Genomic DNA, 26,659 nt, shown 5'->3' with positions numbered 1-26,659 from the left:
TTCTCGTAATTTAATGAGTTTATTCTCAACATTTTATTTTGACTTTTTTCTCGAAATTTAACGAGTTTTTCCTCAAAATTTAACAACTTTAATCTCGAGATGGTTTTATTTTTTATTATTGCTTGGCCCTAATCCTCTTCCGTACAAGTGTGACTATTTTTCATGGCCATGATTTTTTTTTTTCACACTAGTTTGGCTCAATTCATTTCTCTTAACCTCAAAAACTGTTTGATGTGCTTAAAGATGTAGTTTAGACAATGGTACGAAATTGGTAAAGGTTCTGTTGACACACACACACACACACACACACACAAAATCATATTTTTTGTCTGTTAACCAGAGGGTTAATAAACGTTGTAATCAAATGAGCATCTGATAGTTGTTTAACTGATACTTTGATTCGATCAGTGAGCGATCTCTGCGGTGTGTGTGAAGTTGAGGTGTGTGTGCAGCAGTTGTGAAGCACTGAAGCTGTTACGTAAATCTGCAGAGGAGGCACATCTGAACATCCTACACACACTGAAGGAGAAAATACTGCCATCATTTAAACTCACGTCAGGAGAACCTCACCAAACCTGTCGGGAATGTGTCTGCAATATATTCCACCCCCCAAAAAAATGTATATTTCACTTTAAGATGAAGACAACTGAATGAAACCTATTAAGACATTATATTACATTATTTAATGAAACTTAATACACAAACCATATATATAACTATATATATATATATATATATATATATATATATATATATATATATATATATATATATATATAAGATGATATTAGAGTAATGATAATTTAATGATTATTAGCACTGAGAATAATGACAAATTTTGATTACAGAAATGAGAACAATGCAAAAAATGATTTTACTTACTATTTTGGATTGTTTTTCAGTACAAATATCTTAAATCATGAAGCATAATGACTTAAGTTATTAATTCTTATTTTGTGACTTTATGATTAAAACAAGAACAAACATCTGCCACTGGTGTCAGAAAAATCTACTTAATTCAAAGAGAAAACAAGAACATTTTTCTGACCTTATTAGCAGATTTGCAAAAACTCACTTATTTTGATACATTTTTCAGAAAACAGAGGAATATTTTTTTTTGTGCTTGACTGTAATAAAAAAAATAAAATCCTAACGGTCCTATTTTTCTTTATGCATATGCATATAATTTATTTTTTAATTTAATTTTTAATTTCTGTCATATGCAATTGTTAATCTCATATATGAGTAATTTGAATGTAAAATTCTTAATTTGACCATTAAGTACAGGCCGTATATTGATTTTCACTCAGTTGTTGTGTTGGTTGATCACATATTTCTGAGGTGAAGCCCCGAGAGCTGCATGTGACGGGGCAAAGGGACCGACGCTGGATAAACATTAGTTAAAAGCCTGCAGAAAGTTCACCTCAGAAAGTTAATTATTCATCAGTGTCTCTCTGATCTGGTGAAATACAGCTGGTTGAAGAGGTCTGAGTCTCATCAGCAGTCAAACATGTCAGACACGGTGGTGTGTGTTAACGATTATGAGCTTCAAGCTCAAAGACTTTTGCCAAAGTCAGTGTTTGATTATTATTTCTCAGGAGCAGACGAGCAGGAAACTCTGCGTGATAATGTAGCAGCTTTCTCCAGGTACGCGACGCTTCACCATCATATAAACGACACTTGATTTTACAAGCTTTGACTAGAGGGTATCACTTTAGTTTAGGGTCCAATTCTCTAACTAGTTGCATATTACTAGAATATTGTCTGTTTATTAGTACTTATAAAGCAGATATTAATGCCTTATTCTGCATGACCATATTTTACATCCCTTAATCCTACCCAATACCTAAACTTAACAACTACCTTACTAACTATTAATAAACAGTAATTAGGAGTTTATTGAGGCAAAAGTCATAGTTAATAGTGAGAACTGGACCCTAATCTAAAGTGTGACCAAAATGATTTTTCATATTTGTAAGTAAAGCATTTTTGGAGAAAATGCTATTTCTGTCTTTCTAATTCAATATTTCATGTTTAATTCAATGTTATTTGCTGTTCGTTTGTAATTATTTATGACATTTAGGGGCCGTTTACTCAACACGTAAAACTTTTAATGAAACTTTTATGCAAACTTTTGAAAACGATACTGTTATCGTCTCTGTGTAAACTACAAAAATGTGAATTTGTGAAAACGGTGATGTCTTGTGCATGCATATGACATGTTCAGTCTATAGGCGCGTAGTGTTTCTTTACAAAGTGACATCGCCATCTACTGGCCTGGCAGCAGAACACAGTGTTTTTAGACATTTTCGCTGATCCGTGAGAACAGGGATCGTTTTGAGACCAGATAAAGTATTTAAATGTTAGATCAACACAATGTTTCACAAAATGAAGTTTAAAGATCAACCTCCATGAATCATTCTGAAGAGATTTATGTCACAGGTCAATCACAAATAATGCATCTGACATTACGTACCAACACACTGCTAGTTTATGTAACTAGAAATCTGACACTGGCGGCTTAGTGGGTAAAGATTTAGGCCTGGCTGCACAAAAACATTTAGCTAAAACTCTTTGTTATAAATATAATCAATTTATTACTAATGGTTTTCTGAACTTAAGGTTTGTGCCACCAGATGTTGGTCTTGTAACTCAAGGGTTGAAGGTTCAAAACCCCAAAACAAGTAAACGCATGTTTCTCCAGGTGTAAAACAAACATATTCCAAGTTGATCAGGATAAGATATACCAATTATATCTGATAGAAAGAAATCACACCGGGGCTAGTTGTCACAGTCTACAGTCAACATCAGGGTGGATTTTAGTTTAAAAGTCAATTTCTGTATACAAACACAAACCTTGACTACAACAAACTGACCATTTCTGAGATTAAAAAGACTTTATCTCAGAAATTATGATAAAAAGAGATTTAAAAAAAAGAGATAACATTAGAAAAAAGTCAAAATTATTACATAATTCACAATTATGACATACTAAGTTATAATTATATAAAGTTTATATTTTGAGATTAAAAATTGACGTCATAATTTTGACAAATTATTTGACTTATAATGACTCTATATCATAATGACATCATTATCTCATGTTTTAGTAGGCCTATGTCATAATTTTGACTTTATCTCATAATTATGATAGTGATGAAAGCCAAAATATTAAATGTCATGGATGTATATTTACCAAAATAGTGGATTACAATTTTCACCTGAGATTTGGAGCCAAATTACAGGAGTGTAAAAATGATGGCAGCATCATTATTTTATTTTTACACAGAGATTGGTAGGACTATTAGTAAAATCTGTTGACTAACTCAAGAAGTATTAAAGATATCTTAATATCCTTTTAGATTATGGTCCTTAAACTTTCCTTTTGGTATCTTCATTTTAAAGATGGTTCAGTCCCAGAGATATGGAGATCTTAAAGGATTAGTTCACTTTCAAATGAACATTTCCTGATAATTTATTCACCCCCATGTCATCCAAGATGTTCATGTCTTTCTTTCTTCAGTGGAAAAGAAATGAAGGTTTTTGATGAAAACTTTCCAGGATTTTTCTCCATATAGTGGACTTCAATGGACCCCAAATGGTTGAAGGTCAAAATGTCAGTTTCAGTGCAGCTTCAAAGGGCTTTAAACGATCCCAGACGAGGAATAAGAGTCTTATCTAGAGAAACCATTGCTCATTTTCTAAATTTTTTTTTTAAATTATACAAGTTTTAACCATAAATGCTCATCTTGAACTAGCTCTCTTCTTCTTCTCTATTTGAATTCCAGCAGTGTAGACAGTGCTAAGTGTATTACTGCCCTCCACAGGTCAAAGTTTGAACTAACTGTTATATACTTGCACTAGCATATTGTATATGACAATTTAGTTCAAACTTTGACCTGTGGAGGGCAGTAATACACTTAGCACTGTCTACACTGCTGGAATTCAAATAGAGAAGAAGAAGAGCTAGTTCAAGATGAGCATTTATGGTTAAAACTTATATAATTTTTAATTTTTTTTCTTCGAAAATGAGAGATGGTTTCTCTAGATAAGACTCTTATTCCTCGTCTGGGATCGTTTAAAGCTCTTTGAAGCTGCACTGAAACTGACATTTTAACCTTCAACCATTTGGAGGCCACTGAAGTCACTATATGGAGAAAAATCCTGGAATGTTTTCATCAAAAACCTTAATTTCTTTTCGACTGAAGAAAGAAAGACATGGACATCTTGGATGACATGGGGGTGAATAAATTATCAGGAAATATTAATTTGAAAGTGAACTAATCCTTTAATGCGGCAAACTGGTAAAATGTACACATTTCAGTGGTCAAAAACCAAATGTGCGTCACTTTGAATACAGCTGATATTTTCTTTTTTTAAAGAGAACAAATAATGTTGAAACTAGAAATGTATCTCATGTTTTTCTATCAACACAATTGCATAGAATATACCCGTCATGACCTCTGGTTGAGATGACACAGAATGACCATTCTGTACTGTTACTGTGGAAAAAACTTAACTGAACACATTCAATGGGGCATGTTGTCACACTATGGGAGAAAGTACTCATGAAAACCTGCTGTTTATCTATGTTTGTTTATTGATTTGAGAAGAAAACCTTTTCTTGCAATATGATCTACTAATTTATAACGCTCTATAAAACCAATTTGGGGTCATCGAACTCTACAGTATATAAAAATTTGGTGGAGAAGTGAAACAATGTTAAAAAATATAAGAACACAGAGCTCTGGCTGTTCACTCAATCATCAAGTAAACAGCACGAGTCAGCCTGTAATAGTTCGAGTCAGTCCATCACAATGTTGACAAGAATTACACTTTTCCTAAATATTTTGACCTAATTTTAGAGCAGCGTGGGGTCATTACGGCCAGTTCTAATTCTGTGGTTTATCTTGGCCTGGAGCGCTCGTGTGGGAGAGCAGACCCGAACACCGCAGCTCGAGGACTTACAGCACTGTCCAGATGAATAATGCCACTTTATATTAGTCATACATACATATTTATAAAATGTGCAAACAAGACGTCCTTCAGGGTTACAGACACGCGTTGTGAAAGTTAAGTGAGCTGTGGTCAGACGAACCGATGAGTCACGAAATCAACACAAATATTATATTAACACAAAAGTCAAGGGTGAATTCATTCGGCAATACGGTACACAAGTCATACGGGAGGAAATAAACAAACATTTTATCTATTTAAAAAGATATATGGACAAACCCAGCAGTAAATTTTTAAACCCAGCAGTTAGGGTTTTCCATATTTGACCCAAACATGAGCTGAAACAAGCCAGCATTTGTAGAGTGCAATTATGACATTTTGTGACAACTAGCCCCGGTATCATCTACTGTATATTATTAAAGTTGTTATTTCTGAATGATGAATTGTGGTGTCCTGCAGGTGGTGCTTTTACCCTCGTGTGCTCAGAGACGTGTCCGCAGTGGACATGTCCACCACAGTTCTGGGTCAGAGAGTCAGTATGCCCATCTGTGTGGCACCGACCGCCATGCAGCGAATGGCCCATCCCGACGGAGAGACGGCCACTGCCAGAGGTCAGACACCATTAGCTTAGTCTGGAGCTACAGGCTTCACTGTCACGTCACATGCAATTACTCTAAGTAACCACATGGGGGCGTCATTAGACTTTCCTACATACTACAGAATCTCCTGTGCCCAAACACATTCAATTATCCCTTACAGAAATGGACCAGATTTACCATAGTATGAGCTAAAATACTGTATTTCTGTGTGGCCATAATAGGGAAGCACATTTCTGACACATAATTAGAAGAAATATGCTTTGGTAAATCATAATTTGACATACAAAATTATAATTATGACATAATACGTCATATAAGAAAAAAATGTTGCAAATTGTAAATTATTACACACTAAGTCAAATAAAAAGTCAAATTTATGACATTTTGTTATGAGACAAAGTCAAAGTTGTGACATACAGATTCAATTTTGTGATAAGTCAAAAGTTTGACATAAAAAGTCATAATTATGACGTCATAATTATTAGATAAAAAGTGAAATTACACTAATTCATAATTTTGTGAAATAAAGTTGAAATTATGACATGCTAAGTCATAATTGTCAGATAAAAAAGTTAAAATTATGACATTAAAAATTCAATATTATTCCATATTAAAAATTATGACACTATTATGAGACAAAAAGTCAAAGTTATGACATAAAAAGTCAAAATTACGACATATGACAAATAGTCATAAGTATGACATAAGTCATAATTATGACACTAATTCATAACTATTAGGTATAAAGTAGAAAATACGATTGAGATAAATTGAGATAAAAAGTGAAAATTGTCAATTTTGTGATATAAAGTTAAAATTATGAAAATATTATAAGAAGAAAAGTCAAAGTTATGACAATTATGACATAAAAAGTCAAAATTATGACACTAATTCATAATTATGAGATATAAAGTAGAAAATATGATTGAGATAAATTGAGATAAAAAGTGAAAATTGTCATAATTTTGTGATATAAAGTTAAAATTATGACACTATTATAAGAAGAAAAGTCAAAGTTATGACAATTATGACATAAAAAGTCAAAATTATGACACTAATTCATAATTATGAGGTATAAAGTAGAAAATATGATTGAGATAAATTGAGATAAAAAGTGAAAATTGTCAATTTTGTGATATAAAGTTAAAATTATGACACTATTATAAGAAGAAAAGTCAAAGTTATGACAATTATGACATAAAAAGTCAAAATTATGACACTAATTCATAATTATGAGGTATAAAGTAGAAAATATGATTGAGATAAATTGAGATAAAAAGTGAAAATTGTCAATTTTGTGATATAAAGTTAAAATTATGACACTATTTTAAGAAGAAAAGTCAAAGTTATGACAATTATGACATAAAACGTCAAAATTATGACACTAATTCATAATTATGAGGTATAAAGTAGAAAATATGATTGAGATAAATTGAGATAAAAAATGAAAATTGTCAATTTTGTGATATAAAGTTAAAATTATGACACTATTATAAGAAGAAAAGTCAAAGTTATGACAATTATGACATAAAAAGTCAAAATTATGACACTAATTCATAATTATGAGGTATAAAGTAGAAAATATGATTGAGATAAATTGAGATAAAAAGTGAAAATTGTCAATTTTGTGATATAAAGTTAAAATTATGACACTATTATAAGAAGAAAAGTCAAAGTTATGACAATTCTGACATAAAAAGTCAAAATTATGACACTAATTCATAATTATGAGGTATAAAGTAGAAAATATGATTGAGATAAATTGAGATAAAAAGTGAAAATTGTCAATTTTGTGATATAAAGTTAAAATTATGACACTATTATAAGAAGAAAAGTCAAAATTATGACACTAATTCATAATAATGAGGTATAAAGTAGAAATGATGGTATGTCAGAATTATGAGATAAAAAGTCAAACTTGACATAAGCCATAATTATAAAGTCAAAATTATGACATACCAAGTCAATTATAAGATCAAAAGTCAATATTATGTGATATGAGATATAAAAGTCATAAAAGTCAAAAATGACATATTAAGTCAATTATGAGATAAAAAGTCAAAATTATGACACTAATTCATAATTATGATACAAAAAGTCAAAGTTATGATAAAAGTTACAATTATATGTAAATTAAGAGTAAATTAGTCATAACTATAACAGTCAGCATTTGACATACCAGTTCAATTATGAGATAAGTCAGAATTTCAGTAATTTTGTCAATTTTACTTTTTATCTCATGATTTTAACATTTTGTCATAAATTGTGCATGTATTTTTTTTCTTATGAGACAGAAATGGGCTTCCATACTTATTGTTACTGTCAGTAGCAGTGAATACAAAACAGCAGTTTCACTGAAGTAATAATTAGTGGCAGAAACTTCTTAGCATGATGATCGATGATCTCTGAGCAGATCCTAGCTGACACAGTTAACGGATCGCTCCTTTCTGAAGGTTTGAACCCCAGCTCAATCAATCATCTTGTAGCCCTTTTGCTGTTCTGACCTCTCCTCCGGTCTGTTCCCGCCCTCAGCCTGCCTGTCCTGCGACACGGGGATGATGTTGAGCTCGTGGGCCACCTCCACCATAGAGGAAGTAGCGGAGGCCGCACCTGGGGCCGTGCGCTGGATGCAGCTGTACATTTATAAAGACCGAGCGCTGACTCAGTCTCTGGTCAGGAGGGCAGAGGAGGCTGGGTATAAGGGTATCTTTGTCACAGTGGACACACCTTATCTTGGCAGGCGACGTGATGACGTGCGCAACCGATTTAAGCTGCCCTCTCATTTGAGGTAAACGCTGAGACAACCACACGTGACGTGTGTGCGTGCCAGACTGTGTTTGTGTGTGTGTGTGCATGTAAACTCACCAACACAGTTAGAATTCTTCATCAGATCTGAGATCAGAGTAATCTGACTGCATGTCTTTAACAATCAACAACTGCTGATTATGATTTCATTGGAACTTTAGCAGCAGCATATGTATTATTATACTGTCACAATGTTGCTTTCTCTGCTGCTCTGGAGGTTTCTATGACTTTTGCACCAACAATTTATAATTATATGGTCAGATCTATAATCATATATTCCAATTTTACACCTCAGCAACTGCATATCACTGTCGAAGCCCTGACAGCCACTCAGAACAAGCTAGCAACTGCTTAGTAACACACTAACAACTAGTCTGAAGATCTAGCAACAGCATAGCAACGAGAGAAAAAGTGTACACACACACACACACACACACACACACACACACACACACAATCAACAAGCGATTTTGCTATTTTAACAGCATCATATGACAGGACATATTATCATTGCATTTTTTTTTCTCTCTCTCTGATCATATCAACACCCTGGCAACAACTTAGCAAACACTTAACAAGCTTATGAGAAAAACGAACAGTTGGACACATGTAAGTGTGATGAGAACTACCTAGGCTAAAATGACAGAAACTATCTCTGGAAAAACATTATTTGAAGTGTAATTTGGAATTTTTTTTTTTTTTTTTCTCACATCCCATTTGAGAGGTTTATGACTTATACAGTAGCCAGTAATTGAAATACTTTGACTTCACTTTTCAGGACTTGTGCGACACACTTGATTATGAAGGTCACGCAAAATTATATTTTAACTCACATTAGAAGCTTTTAACACTAAATAAAAAACAAACAGTAACCTACCTGAGATTATTATTATCATACTTCGTATGTTGTTCCAGCCAGAATGTCGCAGAAAAAATGTTTCTAAAATAAAATTGCCATGCTTTGCCATCACAGCTGCTTAGGACACAATTAAAGGGATAGTTCATCCAATTACTCACCCTCATGTCGTTTCAAACCCGTAAGACCTTCGTTCATCGTCGGAACACAAATTAAGATATTTTTGATGAAATCTGAGTGCTGCGTAACAGGAGAATGAACCTCATTGGTTCTTGAGGAAGCTCAAACGTGCTGCGTAACACGTGAATGAACCTCATTGGTTCTTGTGGAAGCTCAAACGTGCTGCGTAACACGTGAATTAACCTAATTGGTTCTTGAAGAAGCTCAAACGTGATGCGTAACACATCAGTGAACCTAATTGGTTCTTGAAGAAGCTCAAACGTGCTGCGTAACACCAGAATGAACCTCATTGGTTCTTGAAGAAGCTCAAACGTGATGCGTAACACGAGAATGAACCTAATTGGTTCTTGTGGAAGCTCAATCGTGCTGCGTAACACGTGAATGAACCTAATTGGTTCTTGAAGAAGCTCAAACGTGATGCGTAACACATCAATGAACCTCATTGGTTCTTGAAGAAGCTCAAACGTGCTGCGTAACACCAGAATGAACCTCATTGGTTCTTGAAGAAGCTCAAACGTGTTGCGTAACACGTGAATGAACCTAATTGGTTCTTGAAGAAGCTCAAACGTGCTGCGTAACACGAGAATGAACCTCATTGGTTCTTGAAGAAGATCAAACGTGCTGCGTAACACGAGAATGAACCTCATTGGTTCTTGTGGAAGCTCAAACGTGCTGCGTAACACGTGAATGAACCTAATTGGTTCTTGAAGAAGCTCAAACGTGATGCGTAACACGAGAATGAACCTAATTGGTTCTTGTGGAAGCTCAATCGTGCTGTGTAACACGTGAATTAACCTAATTGGTTCTTGAAGAAGCTCAAACGTGATGCGTAACACATCAATGAACCTCATTGGTTCTTGAAGAAGCTCAAACGTGCTGCGTAACACCAGAATGAACCTCATTGGTTCTTGAAGAAGCTCAAACGTGTTGCGTAACACGTGAATGAACCTAATTGGTTCTTGAAGAAGCTCAAACGTGCTGCGTAACACGTGAATGAACCTCATTGGTTCTTGAAGAAGCTCAAACGTGCTGCGTAACACGAGAATGAACCTCATTGGTTCTTGTGGAAGCTCAAACGTGCTGCGTAACACGTGAATGAACCTAATTGGTTCTTGAAGAAGCTCAAACGTGCTGCATAACACGAGAATGAACCTCATTGGTTCTTGAAGAAGCTCAAACTTGCTGCGTAACACGAGAATGAACCTCATTGGTTCTTGTGGAAGCTCAAACGTGCTGTGTAACACGTGAATGAACCTAATTGGTTCTTGAAGAAGCTCAAACGTGCTGCGTAACACGAGAATGAACCTAATTGGTTCTTGAAGAAGCTCAAACGTGCTGCGTAACACGAGAATGAACCTCATTGGTTCTTGAAGAAGCTCAAACGTGCTGCGTAACACGAGAATGAACCTCATTGGTTCTTGAGGAAGCTCAAACGTGCTGCGTAACACGAGAATGAACCTCATTGGTTCTTGCTGAAGCTCAAACGTGCTGCGTAACACGAGAATGAACCTCATTGGTTCTTGCAGAAGCTCAAACGTGCTGCGTAACACGTGAATAAACCTCATTGGTTCTTGCTGAAGCTCAAACATGCTGCGTAACACGTGAATGAACCTCATTGGTTCTTGAAGAAGCTCAAACATGCTGCGTAACACGTGAATGAACCTCATTGGTTCTTGAAGAAGCTCAAACGTGCTGCGTAACATGAGAATGAACCTAATTGGCTCTTGAAGAAGCTCAAACGTGCTGCGTAACACGTGAATGAACCTAATTGGCTCTTGAAGAAGCTCAAACGTGCTGCGTAACACCAGAATGAACCTAATTGGTTCTTGAAGAAGCTCAAAAGTGCTGCGTAACACGAGAATGAACCTAATTGGTTCTTGAAGAAGCTCAAACGTGCTGCGTAACACCAGAATGAACCTAATTGGTTCTTGAAGAAGCTCAAACGTGCTGCGTAACACCAGAATGAACCTAATTGGTTCTTGAAGAAGCTCAAACATGCTGCGTAACATGAGAATGAACCTAATTGGCTCTTGAAGAAGCTCAAACGTGCTGTGTAACACGAAAATGAACCTCATTGGTTCTTGAAGAAGCTCAAACGTGCTGCGTAACACGAGAATGAACCTCATTGGTTCTTGTGGAAGCTCAAACGTGCTGCGTAACACGTGAATGAACCTAATTGGTTCTTGAAGAAGCTCAAACGTGATGCGTAACACGAGAATGAACCTCATTGGTTCTTGAAGAAGCTCAAACTTGCTGCGTAACACGAGAATGAACCTCATTGGTTCTTGTGGAAGCTCAAACGTGCTGCGTAACACGTGAATGAACCTAATTGGTTCTTGAAGAAGCTCAAACATGCTGCGTAACACGAGAATGAACCTCATTGGTTCTTGTGGAAGCTCAAACGTGCTGCGTAACACCAGAATGAACCTCATTGGTTCTTGTGGAAGCTCAAACGTGCTGCGTAACACGAGAATGTACCTCATTGGTTCTTGAAGAAGCTCAAACGTGCTGCGTAACACCAGAATGACGTGAATGAACCTCATTGGTTCTTGCTGAAGCTCAAACATGCTGCGTAACACGTGAATGAACCTCATTGGTTCTTGAAGAAGCTCAAACATGCTGCGTAACATGAGAATGAACCTAATTGGCTCTTGAAGAAGCTCAAACGTGCTGCGTAACACGTGAATGAACCTAATTGGCTCTTGAAGAAGCTCAAACGTGCTGCGTAACACCAGAATGAACCTAATTGGTTCTTGAAGAAGCTCAAAAGTGCTGCGTAACACCAGAATGAACCTAATTGGTTCTTGAAGAAGCTCAAACGTGCTGCGTAACACCAGAATGAACCTAATTGGTTCTTGAAGAAGCTCAAACGTGCTGCGTAACATGTGAATGAACCTAATTGGCTCTTGAAGAAGCTCAAACGTGCTGCGTAACACGAGAATGAACCTCATTGGTTCTTGAAGAAGCTCAAACGTGCTGCGTAACACGAGAATGAACCTCATTGGTTCTTGTGGAAGCTCAAACGTGCTGCGTAACACGTGAATGAACCTAATTGGTTCTTGAAGAAGCTCAAACGTGATGCGTAACACGTGAATGAACCTCATTGGTTCTTGAAGAAGCTCAAACATGCTGCGTAACACGTGAATGAACCTCATTGGTTCTTGAAGAAGCTCAAACGTGCTGCGTAACACGAGAATGAACCTAATTGGCTCTTGAAGAAGCTCAAACGTGCTGCGTAACACGTGAATGAACCTAATTGGCTCTTGAAGAAGCTCAAACGTGCTGCGTAACACCAGAATGAACCTAATTGGTTCTTGAAGAAGCTCAAACGTGCTGCGTAACATGAGAATGAACCTAATTGGCTCTTGAAGAAGCTCAAACGTGCTGCGTAACACGAGAATGAACCTCATTGGTTCTTGTGGAAGCTCAAACGTGATGCGTAACACGAGAATGAACCTCATTGGTTCTTGAAGAAGCTCAAACGTGCTGCGTAACACGAGAATGAACCTCATTGGTTCTTGCTGAAGCTCAAACGTGCTGCGTAACACCAGAATGACGTGAATGAACCTCATTGGTTCTTGCTGAAGCTCAAACATGCTGCGTAACACGTGAATGAACCTCATTGGTTCTTGAAGAAGCTCAAACATGCTGCGTAACATGAGAATGAACCTAATTGGCTCTTGAAGAAGCTCAAACGTGCTGCGTAACACGTGAATGAAGCTAATTGGCTCTTGAAGAAGCTCAAACGTGCTGCGTAACACCAGAATGAACCTAATTGGTTCTTGAAGAAGCTCAAAAGTGCTGCGTAACACCAGAATGAACCTAATTGGTTCTTGAAGAAGCTCAAACGTGCTGCGTAACACCAGAATGAACCTAATTGGTTCTTGAAGAAGCTCAAACGTGCTGCGTAACATGAGAATGAACCTAATTGGCTCTTGAAGAAGCTCAAACGTGCTGCGTAACACGAGAATGAACCTCATTGATTCTTGAAGAAGCTCAAACGTGATGCGTAACACGAGAATGAACCTCATTGGTTCTTGAAGAAGCTCAAACGTGCTGCGTAACACGAGAATGAACCTCATTGGTTCTTGTGGAAGCTCAAACGTGATGCGTAACACGAGAATGAACCTCATTGGTTCTTGTGGAAGCTCAATCGTGCTGTGTAACACGTGAATGAACCTAATTGGTTCTTGAAGAAGCTCAAACGTGATGCGTAACACATCAATGAACCTCATTGGTTCTTGAAGAAGCTCAAACGTGCTGCGTAACACCAGAATGAACCTCATTGGTTCTTGAAGAAGCTCAAACGTGTTGCGTAACACGTGAATGAACCTAATTGGTTCTTGAAGAAGCTCAAACGTGCTGCGTAACACGTGAATGAACCTCATTGGTTCTTGAAGAAGCTCAAACGTGCTGCGTAACACGAGAATGAACCTCATTGGTTCTTGTGGAAGCTCAAACGTGCTGCGTAACACGTGAATGAACCTAATTGGTTCTTGAAGAAGCTCAAACGTGATGCGTAACACGAGAATGAACCTCATTGGTTCTTGAAGAAGCTCAAACTTGCTGCGTAACACGAGAATGAACCTCATTGGTTCTTGTGGAAGCTCAAACGTGCTGCGTAACACGTGAATGAACCTAATTGGTTCTTGAAGAAGCTCAAACGTGCTGCGTAACACGAGAATGAACCTAATTGGTTCTTGAAGAAGCTCAAACGTGCTGCGTAACACGAGAATGAACCTCATTGGTTCTTGAAGAAGCTCAAACGTGCTGCGTAACACGAGAATGAACCTCATTGGTTCTTGAGGAAGCTCAAACGTGCTGCGTAACACGAGAATGAACCTCATTGGTTCTTGCTGAAGCTCAAACGTGCTGCGTAACACGAGAATGAACCTCATTGGTTCTTGCAGAAGCTCAAACGTGCTGCGTAACACGTGAATAAACCTCATTGGTTCTTGCTGAAGCTCAAACATGCTGCGTAACACGTGAATGAACCTCATTGGTTCTTGAAGAAGCTCAAACATGCTGCGTAACACGTGAATGAACCTCATTGGTTCTTGAAGAAGCTCAAACGTGCTGCGTAACATGAGAATGAACCTAATTGGCTCTTGAAGAAGCTCAAACGTGCTGCGTAACACGTGAATGAACCTAATTGGCTCTTGAAGAAGCTCAAACGTGCTGCGTAACACCAGAATGAACCTAATTGGTTCTTGAAGAAGCTCAAAAGTGCTGCGTAACACCAGAATGAACCTAATTGGTTCTTGAAGAAGCTCAAACGTGCTGCGTAACACCAGAATGAACCTAATTGGTTCTTGAAGAAGCTCAAACGTGCTGCGTAACACCAGAATGAACCTAATTGGTTCTTGAAGAAGCTCAAACATGCTGCGTAACATGAGAATGAACCTAATTGGCTCTTGAAGAAGCTCAAACGTGCTGTGTAACACGAAAATGAACCTCATTGGTTCTTGAAGAAGCTCAAACGTGCTGCGTAACACGAGAATGAACCTCATTGGTTCTTGTGGAAGCTCAAACGTGCTGCGTAACACGTGAATGAACCTAATTGGTTCTTGAAGAAGCTCAAACGTGATGCGTAACACGAGAATGAACCTCATTGGTTCTTGAAGAAGCTCAAACTTGCTGCGTAACACGAGAATGAACCTCATTGGTTCTTGTGGAAGCTCAAACGTGCTGCGTAACACGTGAATGAACCTAATTGGTTCTTGAAGAAGCTCAAACATGCTGCGTAACACGAGAATGAACCTCATTGGTTCTTGTGGAAGCTCAAACGTGCTGCGTAACACCAGAATGAACCTCATTGGTTCTTGTGGAAGCTCAAACGTGCTGCGTAACACGAGAATGTACCTCATTGGTTCTTGAAGAAGCTCAAACGTGCTGCGTAACACCAGAATGACGTGAATGAACCTCATTGGTTCTTGCTGAAGCTCAAACATGCTGCGTAACACGTGAATGAACCTCATTGGTTCTTGAAGAAGCTCAAACATGCTGCGTAACATGAGAATGAACCTAATTGGCTCTTGAAGAAGCTCAAACGTGCTGCGTAACACGTGAATGAACCTAATTGGCTCTTGAAGAAGCTCAAACGTGCTGCATAACACCAGAATGAACCTAATTGGTTCTTGAAGAAGCTCAAAAGTGCTGCGTAACACCAGAATGAACCTAATTGGTTCTTGAAGAAGCTCAAACGTGCTGCGTAACACCAGAATGAACCTAATTGGTTCTTGAAGAAGCTCAAACGTGCTGCGTAACATGTGAATGAACCTAATTGGCTCTTGAAGAAGCTCAAACGTGCTGCGTAACACGAGAATGAACCTCATTGGTTCTTGAAGAAGCTCAAACGTGCTGCGTAACACGAGAATGAACCTCATTGGTTCTTGTGGAAGCTCAAACGTGCTGCGTAACACGTGAATGAACCTAATTGGTTCTTGAAGAAGCTCAAACGTGATGCGTAACACGTGAATGAACCTCATTGGTTCTTGAAGAAGCTCAAACATGCTGCGTAACACGTGAATGAACCTCATTGGTTCTTGAAGAAGCTCAAACATGCTGCGTAACACGAGAATGAACCTAATTGGCTCTTGAAGAAGCTCAAACGTGCTGCGTAACACGTGAATGAACCTAATTGGCTCTTGAAGAAGCTCAAACGTGCTGCGTAACACCAGAATGAACCTAATTGGTTCTTGAAGAAGCTCAAACGTGCTGCGTAACATGAGAATGAACCTAATTGGCTCTTGAAGAAGCTCAAACGTGCTGCGTAACACGAGAATGAACCTCATTGGTTCTTGTGGAAGCTCAAACGTGATGCGTAACACGAGAATGAACCTCATTGGTTCTTGAAGAAGCTCAAACGTGCTGCGTAACACGAGAATGAACCTCATTGGTTCTTGCTGAAGCTCAAACGTGCTGCGTAACACCAGAATGACGTGAATGAACCTCATTGGTTCTTGCTGAAGCTCAAACATGCTGCGTAACACGTGAATGAACCTCATTGGTTCTTGAAGAAGCTCAAACATGCTGCGTAACATGAGAATGAACCTAATTGGCTCTTGAAGAAGCTCAAACGTGCTGCGTAACACGTGAATGAAGCTAATTGGCTCTTGAAGAAGCTCAAACGTGCTGCGTAACACCAGAATGAACCTAATTGGTTCTTGAAGAAGCTCAAAAGTGCTGCGTAACACCAGAATGAACCTAATTGGTTCTTGAAGAAGCTCAAACGTGCTGCGTAACACCAGAATGAACCTAATTGGTTCTTGAAGAAGCTCAAACGTGCTGCGTAACATGAGAATGAACCTAATTGGCTCTTGAAGAAGCTCAAACGTGCTGCGTAACACGAGAATGAACCTCATTGATTCTTGAAGAAGCTCAAACGTGATGCGTAACACGAGAATGAACCTCATTGGTTCTTGAAGAAGCTCAAACGTGCTGCGTAACACGAGAATGAACCTCATTGGTTCTTGTGGAAGCTCAAACGTGATGCGTAACACGAGAATGAACCTCATTGGTTCTTGAAGAAGCTCAAACGTGCTGCGTAACATGAGAATGAACCTAATTGGTTCTTGAAGAAGCTCAAACGTGCTGCATAACACGAGAATGAACCTCATTGGTTCTTGAAGAAGCTCAAACGTGCTTCGTAACACGTGAATGAACCTAATTGGTTCTTGAGGAAGCTCAAACGTGCTGCGTAACACGAGAATGAACCTCATTGGTTCTTGCTGAAGCTCAAACGTGCTGCGTAACACGAGAATGAACCTCATTGGTTCTTGCAGAAGCTCAAACGTGCTGCGTAACACGTGAATGAACCTCATTGGTTCTTGCTGAAGCTCAAACATGCTGCGTAACACGTGAATGAACCTCATTGGTTCTTGAAGAAGCTCAAACATGCTGCGTAACATGAGAATGAACCTAATTGGCTCTTGAAGAAGCTCAAACGTGCTGCGTAACACGTGAATGAACCTAATTGGCTCTTGAAGAAGCTCAAACGTGCTGCGTAACACCAGAATGAACCTAATTGGTTCTTGTGGAAGCTCAAACGTGCTGCGTAACACGAGAATGAACCTCGTTGGTTCAGATTTCATCAAAAAAATCTTCAATTGTGTTCCGAAGATGAATGAAAGTCTTACAGGTTTGGAACCACATGAGGGGTGATTGGGACACCCATTCATCTCAGTGCCAAAAAGTGTCCCAAACTGACCATCTCAGTTTTGCTAGAGAACAGAATGACTACACTGGTCCACTAGCTAGAGCAGCTCTAACCACCATAAACCAGCACTGAACCAACACAGAATTCATGCTGGATTTTTCAGCAGGGGCATGATAAAGAAACCTCACAAGATGGATCATATCAGCTCTTTTTACAAATCTCCCTAGGTTTCTTTATAAACAAAGCCTCAGTTTTCTCTCACTCATGGACAGATTATTTTACAGATTTGTTGTCCCTTGAAAACCAAAGCACTCACTGAAGAGCTTTATGTATTTATGGAAACAGAAATCTCTCTCTTGAACCAGGGAACCGTTTACTGACGCCGTACAGTAGATCACGCCACTCATGGGGATTAATACTCGCTCCGTCAACACTCGCTACATTATGCTTTTTATGTGGGGGAACATTCAGATATCAGCAGTTCTACAGATATATGCCAACAGCGGCCCGCTATAAAAATGCCCTCATGAAAGTAAAGCCTTCCTGCTCCGGATCCCACGAGGTGAATTACGGCAATCAGAAATCCAAAAAAGCGTCACGGCCCCACCGTATATTTCAGCACAACTGCCTCCGTTTCCATCAGCAGTGACACAACATGAACTTCATCTCAACCCTCCCGGAGACCTTTCGCTCGGCCCCACAAATCAAAGCGCACCAGCGGCAACAAGGTGCCATTGAGCGCGAGCGCTGGTGTTTGGATAAAACCCCAGCTCAGTTTTCATACACTGACCAAAAACAACACTCACAGGACTAATTCCATTTTGCACTCTCATTTTTTTCCCACAGGATGGCCAATTTCGAATCCCCTGATTTAGCATTCTCCTCAAAAGAGGGTTATGGGGAGGACAGTGGCCTGGCGGTGTACGTAACTCAGGCCATAGATGCCACGGTCAAATGGGACGACATCGCCTGGCTGAAGAGACTGACCTCCCTGCCGGTGGTGGTCAAAGGGGTTTTGACAGGTGAGTGATCCTCTTATGTTTTGTGTCATTGTGGTTGTGTCTGAAAGCTGTCCAGTTGGTCAGTGACAGAAAACTGGATTCAGACAAGCTTCCAGTGCGCCATATCATCACATCTAAAGATCTGAAACAAAGTAAAGTGAGCTTTAGAGACAACCAAACAAAGATTTAGTGGCAAAGTTTATTTTTAAATTAAAAAAAAAAGAAAAGAAAGTAATATAATAAATAAAATAAAATAAATATACTGTAAAAAATAAATTAGTTAAAATAACAAATATGACATTAAATTAAATAAATTAAAACAAATATAAAATAAAAAACAAAACAAATAAAATAAAATAAAATAAAATAAAGAAATAAAATGAAAGTAATATAACAAACATAATAAAATAAAACAAATATACTGTAAAAATAAAATAAAAATTAAATTAAATTAAAACAAATATAAAATAAAAATAAAATATAATTTAATAAAAGAAAAGAAAAGAAATATACTGTAAAAAATAAATATTACATGAAAACATATATAAAATAAAAAACAAAACAAATAAAATAAAATAAAATAAAGAAATAAAAAAAAAGTAATATAACAAACATAATAAAATAAAACAAATATACTGTAAAAATAAAATAACAAATATTAAATTAAATTAAAACAAATATAAAATAAAAACAAAACAAAATAAATAAAAATAAAATAATAAAGTAAAAAATAAAATAATATAAATACAATAAATACAATAAAATAAATAAAAATATACTGTAAAATATAATAAATTAAAATAACAAATATTACATTAAATTAAAACAAATATAAAATAAAAAACTAAATAAAATAAATAAAAATACTATAATAAAATAAGAATAAAATAACAACAAATATACTGTAAAAATATTGTTGTTAAACAGTTTTTCTATTCAAGAAACTTTCCTTTTCAATAACCAACTTGAGTTGTAAAATAAATATTCAATAAAACTAATATAATAAATAGAATAAAATAAAACAACAAATATACTGTAAAAAAATTAAAATAACAAATATTACATTAAATTAAAGCAAATATAAAAAAACAAAAATAAAATACAAATATAATAAATATAATAAAAAAGCAACAAATATACAGTAAAAAATTTAACAAAAACTAAAATAAGATTAAATTAAATTAAAACAAATATAAAATAAAAACAAATAAAATAAAAATAATATAATAAATATATTAAAACATAAATAAAATAAAACAACAAATATACTGTAAAAAAACAAAAAAAAACAAAAAAAAAACAAGTTGGTTATATGGTTCTTTGGAGATTGTTGCATTATAAGTTTTTAAGATCAATTTATTAATTTATGGATTCTTTAATACACAAGTACAGACGTTTTCTAAACAACTACTGAATAAAAGTTCTGACTTTCCAGTTCTAACTGGAACCTTTATAGTTAGGAGTGTGGAATGTTCACCGTCACTGATACAGAACAACCTATTTGCATAATATAATCAAAACAAAGCAGACGTTGACCCCGTCTGTCAGCGAGGGGCCGCTAATTAAAGATAATGTGTCATTTATCTCCCGGGAGGAAAAAGCAGTCAGAGCGTGAGCGGTGAGGTTATCTCGGAAACGTCTAGAAGCTTTACTGCTGTTATTGTGTCTTCAGATAAACTTTTATCTTCTCTCTGGCTCTGGAAACGGCACATTCTGTAAATTAAAGAGCACACACATGAAAAAAGGATAGACCAAAGGATATAAATGTATTCCCTGAAAAACTTGGAAAAGTATGTCGGGGTAATTGGGGAACACCATTAGTTATTTTAGCTCATGTGTGGAACATAATTTTCCTTGAAAAGTGCATCCTTTCCTCTTGGCCTCGGCTTAAAGGAAAAGGCTATTTAATCATTTTCGGGACTTTTCCAAACAGAACAGACTTAAATTACAGTACATGCAAAGCAACATTTTCACATTTTCTGAAGATGCAGATGAAAGTTGGTGTCTAATAAATGAATAAATGCATTTATGAGATGCCATTATGCATTTTCTTTTACATGTTCACCTTTCTTTAGTGTGTAATGTTGCTGTTTGAGCATTGTAGTCCATTGTAGTCTTGAGTTTTCTTCCGGGAATGAACACATCACAATATTCCTCATTTAAATAATTCATACGCAGAATAAAGGGGAGGAGTTAGTAGTGTGTTGAAACTGGCGGTTATAATAAGGGGCGGGACATTTTCAAAACACGCTCGAAGAGCTTGACCAATCACAACACACTGCTCCAGCCGACCAATCAGAGCACACTGTGCTTTTCAGAAGGAGGGGCTTCATAGAGACAGGAACTAAACAGAGCGTTACTGACAGACTGGGAAGAGAGGAGCTGCAACAATGGAGAATATGGGGAAATAATGAACATTCAAGCATGAAAACCTGTTTTAGTAGAGCCCCAAAAACAAAATCAAGATATAAGTCTACTTTAAATGCAATAAAGATTTTGGCTCCAAATTGCAGCTCTCTTGTAGAATGAGAAAATACAAAACAGCTTTAGAAGAACCACAGTAATTCATGTTCTTCTCATGGTGAATCTTGCCGTTTTAGCTGAAGATGCCAAAGAAGCTCTGAAGTATGGCGTGGATGGAATACTTGTGTCAAACCACGGAGCAAGACAACTCGATGGTGTTCCAGCCACCGTAAGTGTCTACTGAAGAAATGAGACCTCCAACCCACAAGTCCTCTTTGCAAACTGTCCTCTGTGGCCTTTAAATTGCATCTTTGATAGTGTGAAATACAGTCACTGGTTTACCAAAGTCGACGCCAAACAATGGTTTGGATGCAACCTCAAGTTTTATGGTCTGCAAAACTGGAGAACATCAAATGAGCGTGAAGAACGTGCTGAATATAGACACAGAGGTGGTGTATCTGCTCCTGGTCTTCCAACACTTGCATTTATGATCTATAATTAGTGCTGAGATGATCTACTCAAGCTCCTTCTAGAACTTTCTGTGATATGACATACTGTAAGACGAGAAATAAAGTACTGTAGAACTGAGAATGAAAGAGCAACCTTTGATCAATAACATACAGTAATGTGCTGGTGTATGTCAGTGCAGATTGACGCTTTGCCTGAGGTTGTGGAGGCTGTTGAAGGAAAGGTGGAGGTCTTCATGGATGGAGGGATCCGCAAGGGCACGGATGTGCTGAAGGCTCTGGCGCTGGGAGCGAAGGCTGTTTTTGTAGGGAGACCTGTCCTGTGGGCACTTGCCTGTGAGGTAAAACACAGTATTTATGCAATTACTGGACATGCACATTAGTTTCTAATGTCTAACAAGACATAAATCTTTCTGTTTGCAGGGTGACAAAGGAGTCGCTAATGTTCTCCAGTTACTGCGAGAGGAACTTCACCTTGCATTGGCGCTTACCGGTAGTTTGGTTTGAGCATTAGTTTGTGCATGGGTGATTAACATATAAAAAAATAAAATAAAATAAAATAAAATAAAATAAAATAAAATAAAATAAAATAAAATAAAATAAAATAAAATAAAATAAAATAAAATAAAATAAAATAAAATAAAATAAAATAAAATAAAATAAAATAAAATAAAATAAAATAAAATAAAATAAAATAAAATAAAATAAAATAAAATAAAATAAAAAAGAATAATAAAAAATAAATAAATAAAAATTAAAATTAAATAAAAAATAATAAATAAAATAAAAATAAATAAAAAATTAAAAAATTAAAATACAATAGATGAAAAATAATAAAATAAAATAAATAAAATAAATAATAATAAAAATAAATAAAAAATGAAAAAATAATAAAATAAATAAAATAAAAAATAAAATAAAATTAGATAAAACAAAGTAAATTACAATAAAAAGTAGAAACAGTACTGCACTGCATAAAATACTATATCAATACTATATCAAAATGTATTCAGACACCTTGAACATTTCATTCATTAATACAGTTTATTCACTACAGTTTAAAAAAAAAGGGTAGTAAAATGACAATATCTCAGAGTTAAACTGTCAGATAAAAATAATCTTAATTATGTCAGATAACACTTAAGCAAAACAAGTCAGGTCAAAATGTCTGAATAATTTTTAGGTATATTATCATTCATATAAGTTATTCTTATATATAACTCATATTCTCTTACAATATATATATATATATATATATATATATATTATATATATTACTTAAATTTAGATTAATCTGTGTGATTGTATTTGGCATGTGATATTGTTTTTGCAGGATGTCGCTCACTGAAGGAAGTCAATAGATCCCTTTTGAGAAGATCTGAACTCATTTCAAGGATCTAATGAGCAGAACTACTGCATGCTGGGGGATTTCATGTGTGCCAGTGACTGGACCGACTTGTGTAATTCAAATGAACCCAGAGGATTTGGGCACGACAGATTTAGCATCATGAATAAAACATTTGTGTAAGTCATTTGTGTAAAGTTTTGAATAAATGCATCAAAAGCATGTGGTTTGTACAACCCTACCATGCCTGACAGCAGTAATCCTTCCTGTTTACTCGAGGCATGCAATGTTTAGTAACCCAAACCAGTTTTGTGAATCTTCCAGTCTGCACAGGGACTGTTTTCTTCACTGTACAGACACTGGGAACAGAATGAAGAGGATATATAAAGGAATATTTAACCAAAAAACCAGGGGTTTTCTAGTTACAGTAAAACTAAAACCATAAAAAGTGTTAGCTACTTGAAATAAAAAATAACTTGCCAAGGAAACATTTCTCATTTTCATTTAGTTTAACTTGTACTAAAAAAATACCTAAAACTAAAACTCAAACCCTTGTTATCAGCGCCACCGGTGGCCGTTAAGTGAACTGCAGCCAACAACTTACTGCTCTCGCTTGTACTCGTGCACACGTAACAAGAGACTTAACGTGATTCAAAAAAGAAAAACATCCCGACACCGTCCATACTGCTGAGAACGACATTTAGATGAATATGTTAATAATGTGTCCTGTTTGCTTTTCTCTCAATAACAAAAATGGCAGCGGTGAGTAAGCAGCAGTTCAGAAAGCATTAGCGATGTGTTTGCACGGGTAATCATGGCATCATGTCGACAGATGAGGTCATTAAAATTACAGTGTTATGATAGTTTCATTATAAAGTATATTTAAGACTATAGACTACATAGATCTGGCTATGTGGGACTAGTTTGAATCAATCCCTTTAGTACTTTGCATATTTTCCCGGCAAAAACGTCCCGAGTCCCTCACGCCTCATTTCGAAGGCTGCGTCCTCCCGAGGTCGCATTTGTAGGTTGTCACCAAGGATGTCTTATTTAAGAAGAGTAACCGTGATAAAATTGACTGTTATTTCTCGTGAATTGTAAAATACTGTAATGTATTTCTTACTTTGCAATCTAACGGTTACTTCGATGACGTATGTGCGACCTCCGGATGTTGCAGCCTTCGAAATGAGACTGTTCACAAGCTGTTCACACATTGGCAATAAAAAAGCGATTAATACATGAAAATTCCTACATATAGCCCATTTAACTAATGCAAGTGATACACCACTAAAAAGAACAACAATGGTTATTATTATGACTTTTTCATGCTTTATGTTAATGCTATTTCTTGCATGCACAAGAAATCAAAACTGATATCACCACACTGTACTTGTCATTTACATTCCTCTCTTTCATTACAGTAATAGTCAGTTGGCTGTGAACAGGTTCCCTGCTGTACGTCACTGCAGCGACTTTCTCATGAATATGCATAAACTCCCTTGACGGGGCCCGAAAGGCAAACAGGTTTGTGAGAGGTTCAGAAAGGTCACACACAAGGCATGGGATTTCTTTACTAGCTCTTTCCATGGCTGAACCACAGGACCTGAATGAAGCCATTATATGCATTGACTCTCCACAGGAAAACAAACTTTGTCAGGGCTCTGTTCATTAGTACCTAACACTTTGTTTGAACCGCCTACTTGTGCAGGGGCCAGAAAGGGGAAGTGAACTCCTGCTGAAATCAAACAAAACCTACAGTTTATGAGATTTTAAGAGGTTTTGCATTGTTTGCATGCAACCTGGATACTTAGATGATAAATATAGCGGGCCCCAATTTCACCATGTATTTGCATTAGATAAAAAATATATATATATATAAACATGCAATATTTGGTGTAATGCATTACTAAGTAATTAATTACTTTTCCCTTTAAAAGGTTAAGTAAAGTATTACTCTTAATTTGTCTGTAATTAATTACAGTTACTTCTGATGTAATTGCATTAAATACTGTATAAATACTGACTACTGAACAGTTCTATATAAAACAATAATGGATTTAACATCAAATTTAATGTCTAATGTTAAAATGCATGTAACCTTCCCCCTTTAAGTACATTGGTCAGTACAAGAATAATTACCCAACTTAACTTACCCAACACTGAAAACAAGCTGCATATGCATACAAATTATGCATGTTTTGCCTTTTGATTTAATGCTTTGATATCTAAAGCAATGAAATTTGTGACAAGTGTGACTGAAGCATCCAAATATGTTATTATTGCCAAGCTAAGAAGGAACATTCTCAGGACTTTGACTAACATTATGGCAAGCTTCTCTCAAAGTTATGAACAAAACATAACATTTAAGGCACAGTATGTGGTTTTTTGCCACTAGAGGACGCTTATTCAACCAAAGCATAGCTTGATGATGCCTTGATTTTTTGCGGAATCATGGGAGGTGTTGTCTTCACATGTGCAGCCGGTGGAAAAGAATCCCACGGGATTCAGGCAGAAATCATATTCATGGATGAGGTAATGTATTAAAGATTTATTAACATTACTGTAGTATGAAGCAGGGTGGGGCTGAAAGCCGTTGGAGCGGAACGAGGCCGCTGGAGCGATTGCTAATGAGAGATGAGCGTGACACACTATGCTTTCATTATGCCACAGTCGCCGCTTCCGCTTCTTCCAATCAAGCGTATGTGGGGTAAAGAACCTTGCCAGAATGTTAGTCAAAGTTTGGGGAACATTCCTTCTTAGCTGAGCATTAATAGCATGCTTCAGTCACACTTAAAATTGTGTACTTGTTTCAGAGAACATTCAAAAGTAACGTTCCCATAATGTTTGAAGAATGATAAAATTGAATGTTCGCATAACCAAGGAATGACCATTTTTAAAACATTTAAAAAACTGGATGTTTAGAATGTTTAGAAACAACGTTTTCATAACTTAACGGGAACGTTAGCAAAACTGCATGCATATAATGACTTCACCTGAAAAAGTGTATGCGCCCGTTGATGTTAAGCTGTCAGATCACTAGTGCTGACATAGCAGGTCACCAGTTATCTCAATATAACCTCGCCTGCACACCGCAGAAATAGAGCTGCATTGAAGGATATCATTTTGAAACACTGTGTGGCCATGAAGAATCTAACCGAAAAGCGCCCGCATCACACAGCTGTTATTCTAATTTGTTTGAGCGTTTGCAAATAGCACCAAGACCGCATCACCCATAAAAGTTAGCAGAGGTTTTGCTTAACAAGGCGCTTTTGTCTGACCAGAGGAGGGCACTTGTTCAAACACACAAACCAAAGTGAAGAAAACAAAAGTGGCTCTAGAGAGAGAGAGAAGCAACTTTGTCCTCTCATGTCACCAGCCCTGCATGCAGATACTCAGAATGGCATACTACAATACTTATTTTTTGCAGTAGTGTTGTGTAATATATGTAAAAATGTGTATAGCTATGCAACCAAAGCACACTTTTTGGGACAATGCATACCATAATACAATACGGCTCCAGTGTGATGAATAAACGGTAATATCAGTTAAAAAATGTTTTCATCAAAATCTGCAACACTACAAAATAGATCATATAAATAGATCAATAGTATTTTTAGTGCATATTCCTCAATAGTAATTACTTTCATTTCATTGGATTTCATATTTAGTGGTAAAGAATCACTTCTATTGCTCATACTCAGGGTTACAGATTTTAACAAACCCCTAAATGAAAGTATTAAACTTTACAAACATGTTGGCTTGTGAAATAAGGCCTTGGTATCATATGCATCTCAGCTGTAGTCTGTTTAGATTTGTTCGGCCGTGATCT

General features: G+C 36.6%; 1 protein-coding gene across 3 annotated transcripts; it reads left to right on the top strand.

Annotated features, from left to right (window-relative positions):
• Positions 1 to 1,464: 1,464 nt before the first annotated feature.
• hao1 (hydroxyacid oxidase (glycolate oxidase) 1) lies at positions 1,465 to 24,702 on the top strand. 3 transcript variants are annotated; one of them, XR_007185071.1, is made up of 9 exons: positions 1,467 to 1,647; positions 5,416 to 5,567; positions 8,088 to 8,343; positions 18,401 to 18,576; positions 21,156 to 21,247; positions 21,668 to 21,826; positions 21,909 to 21,978; positions 22,819 to 23,009; positions 24,252 to 24,702. XR_007185071.1 is itself a non-coding variant. In XM_048192206.1 (8 exons), the coding sequence occupies exons 1-8, from the start codon at positions 1,511 to 1,513 to the stop codon at positions 22,884 to 22,886; spliced, it is 1,110 nt and encodes a 369-aa protein (XP_048048163.1). In that variant the 5' UTR covers positions 1,467 to 1,510; the 3' UTR covers positions 22,887 to 23,071. The 3 variants fall into 3 exon arrangements, 1 of the variants encoding a protein (XP_048048163.1); XM_048192206.1 differs by lacking the exon at positions 24,252 to 24,702 and having other exon boundaries at positions 22,819 to 23,071; XR_007185072.1 differs by lacking the exons at positions 22,819 to 23,009; positions 24,252 to 24,702 and having other exon boundaries at positions 1,465 to 1,647; positions 21,663 to 21,826; positions 21,909 to 21,984.
• The last annotated feature ends 1,957 nt before the right edge of the window (positions 24,703 to 26,659 follow it).

The sequence above is a fragment of the Megalobrama amblycephala genome, linkage group LG5 (assembly GCF_018812025.1).
Source record: "Megalobrama amblycephala isolate DHTTF-2021 linkage group LG5, ASM1881202v1, whole genome shotgun sequence".
NCBI lineage: Eukaryota > Metazoa > Chordata > Actinopteri > Cypriniformes > Xenocyprididae > Megalobrama > Megalobrama amblycephala.
This window is presented reverse-complemented; position numbering and strand designations above follow the sequence as displayed.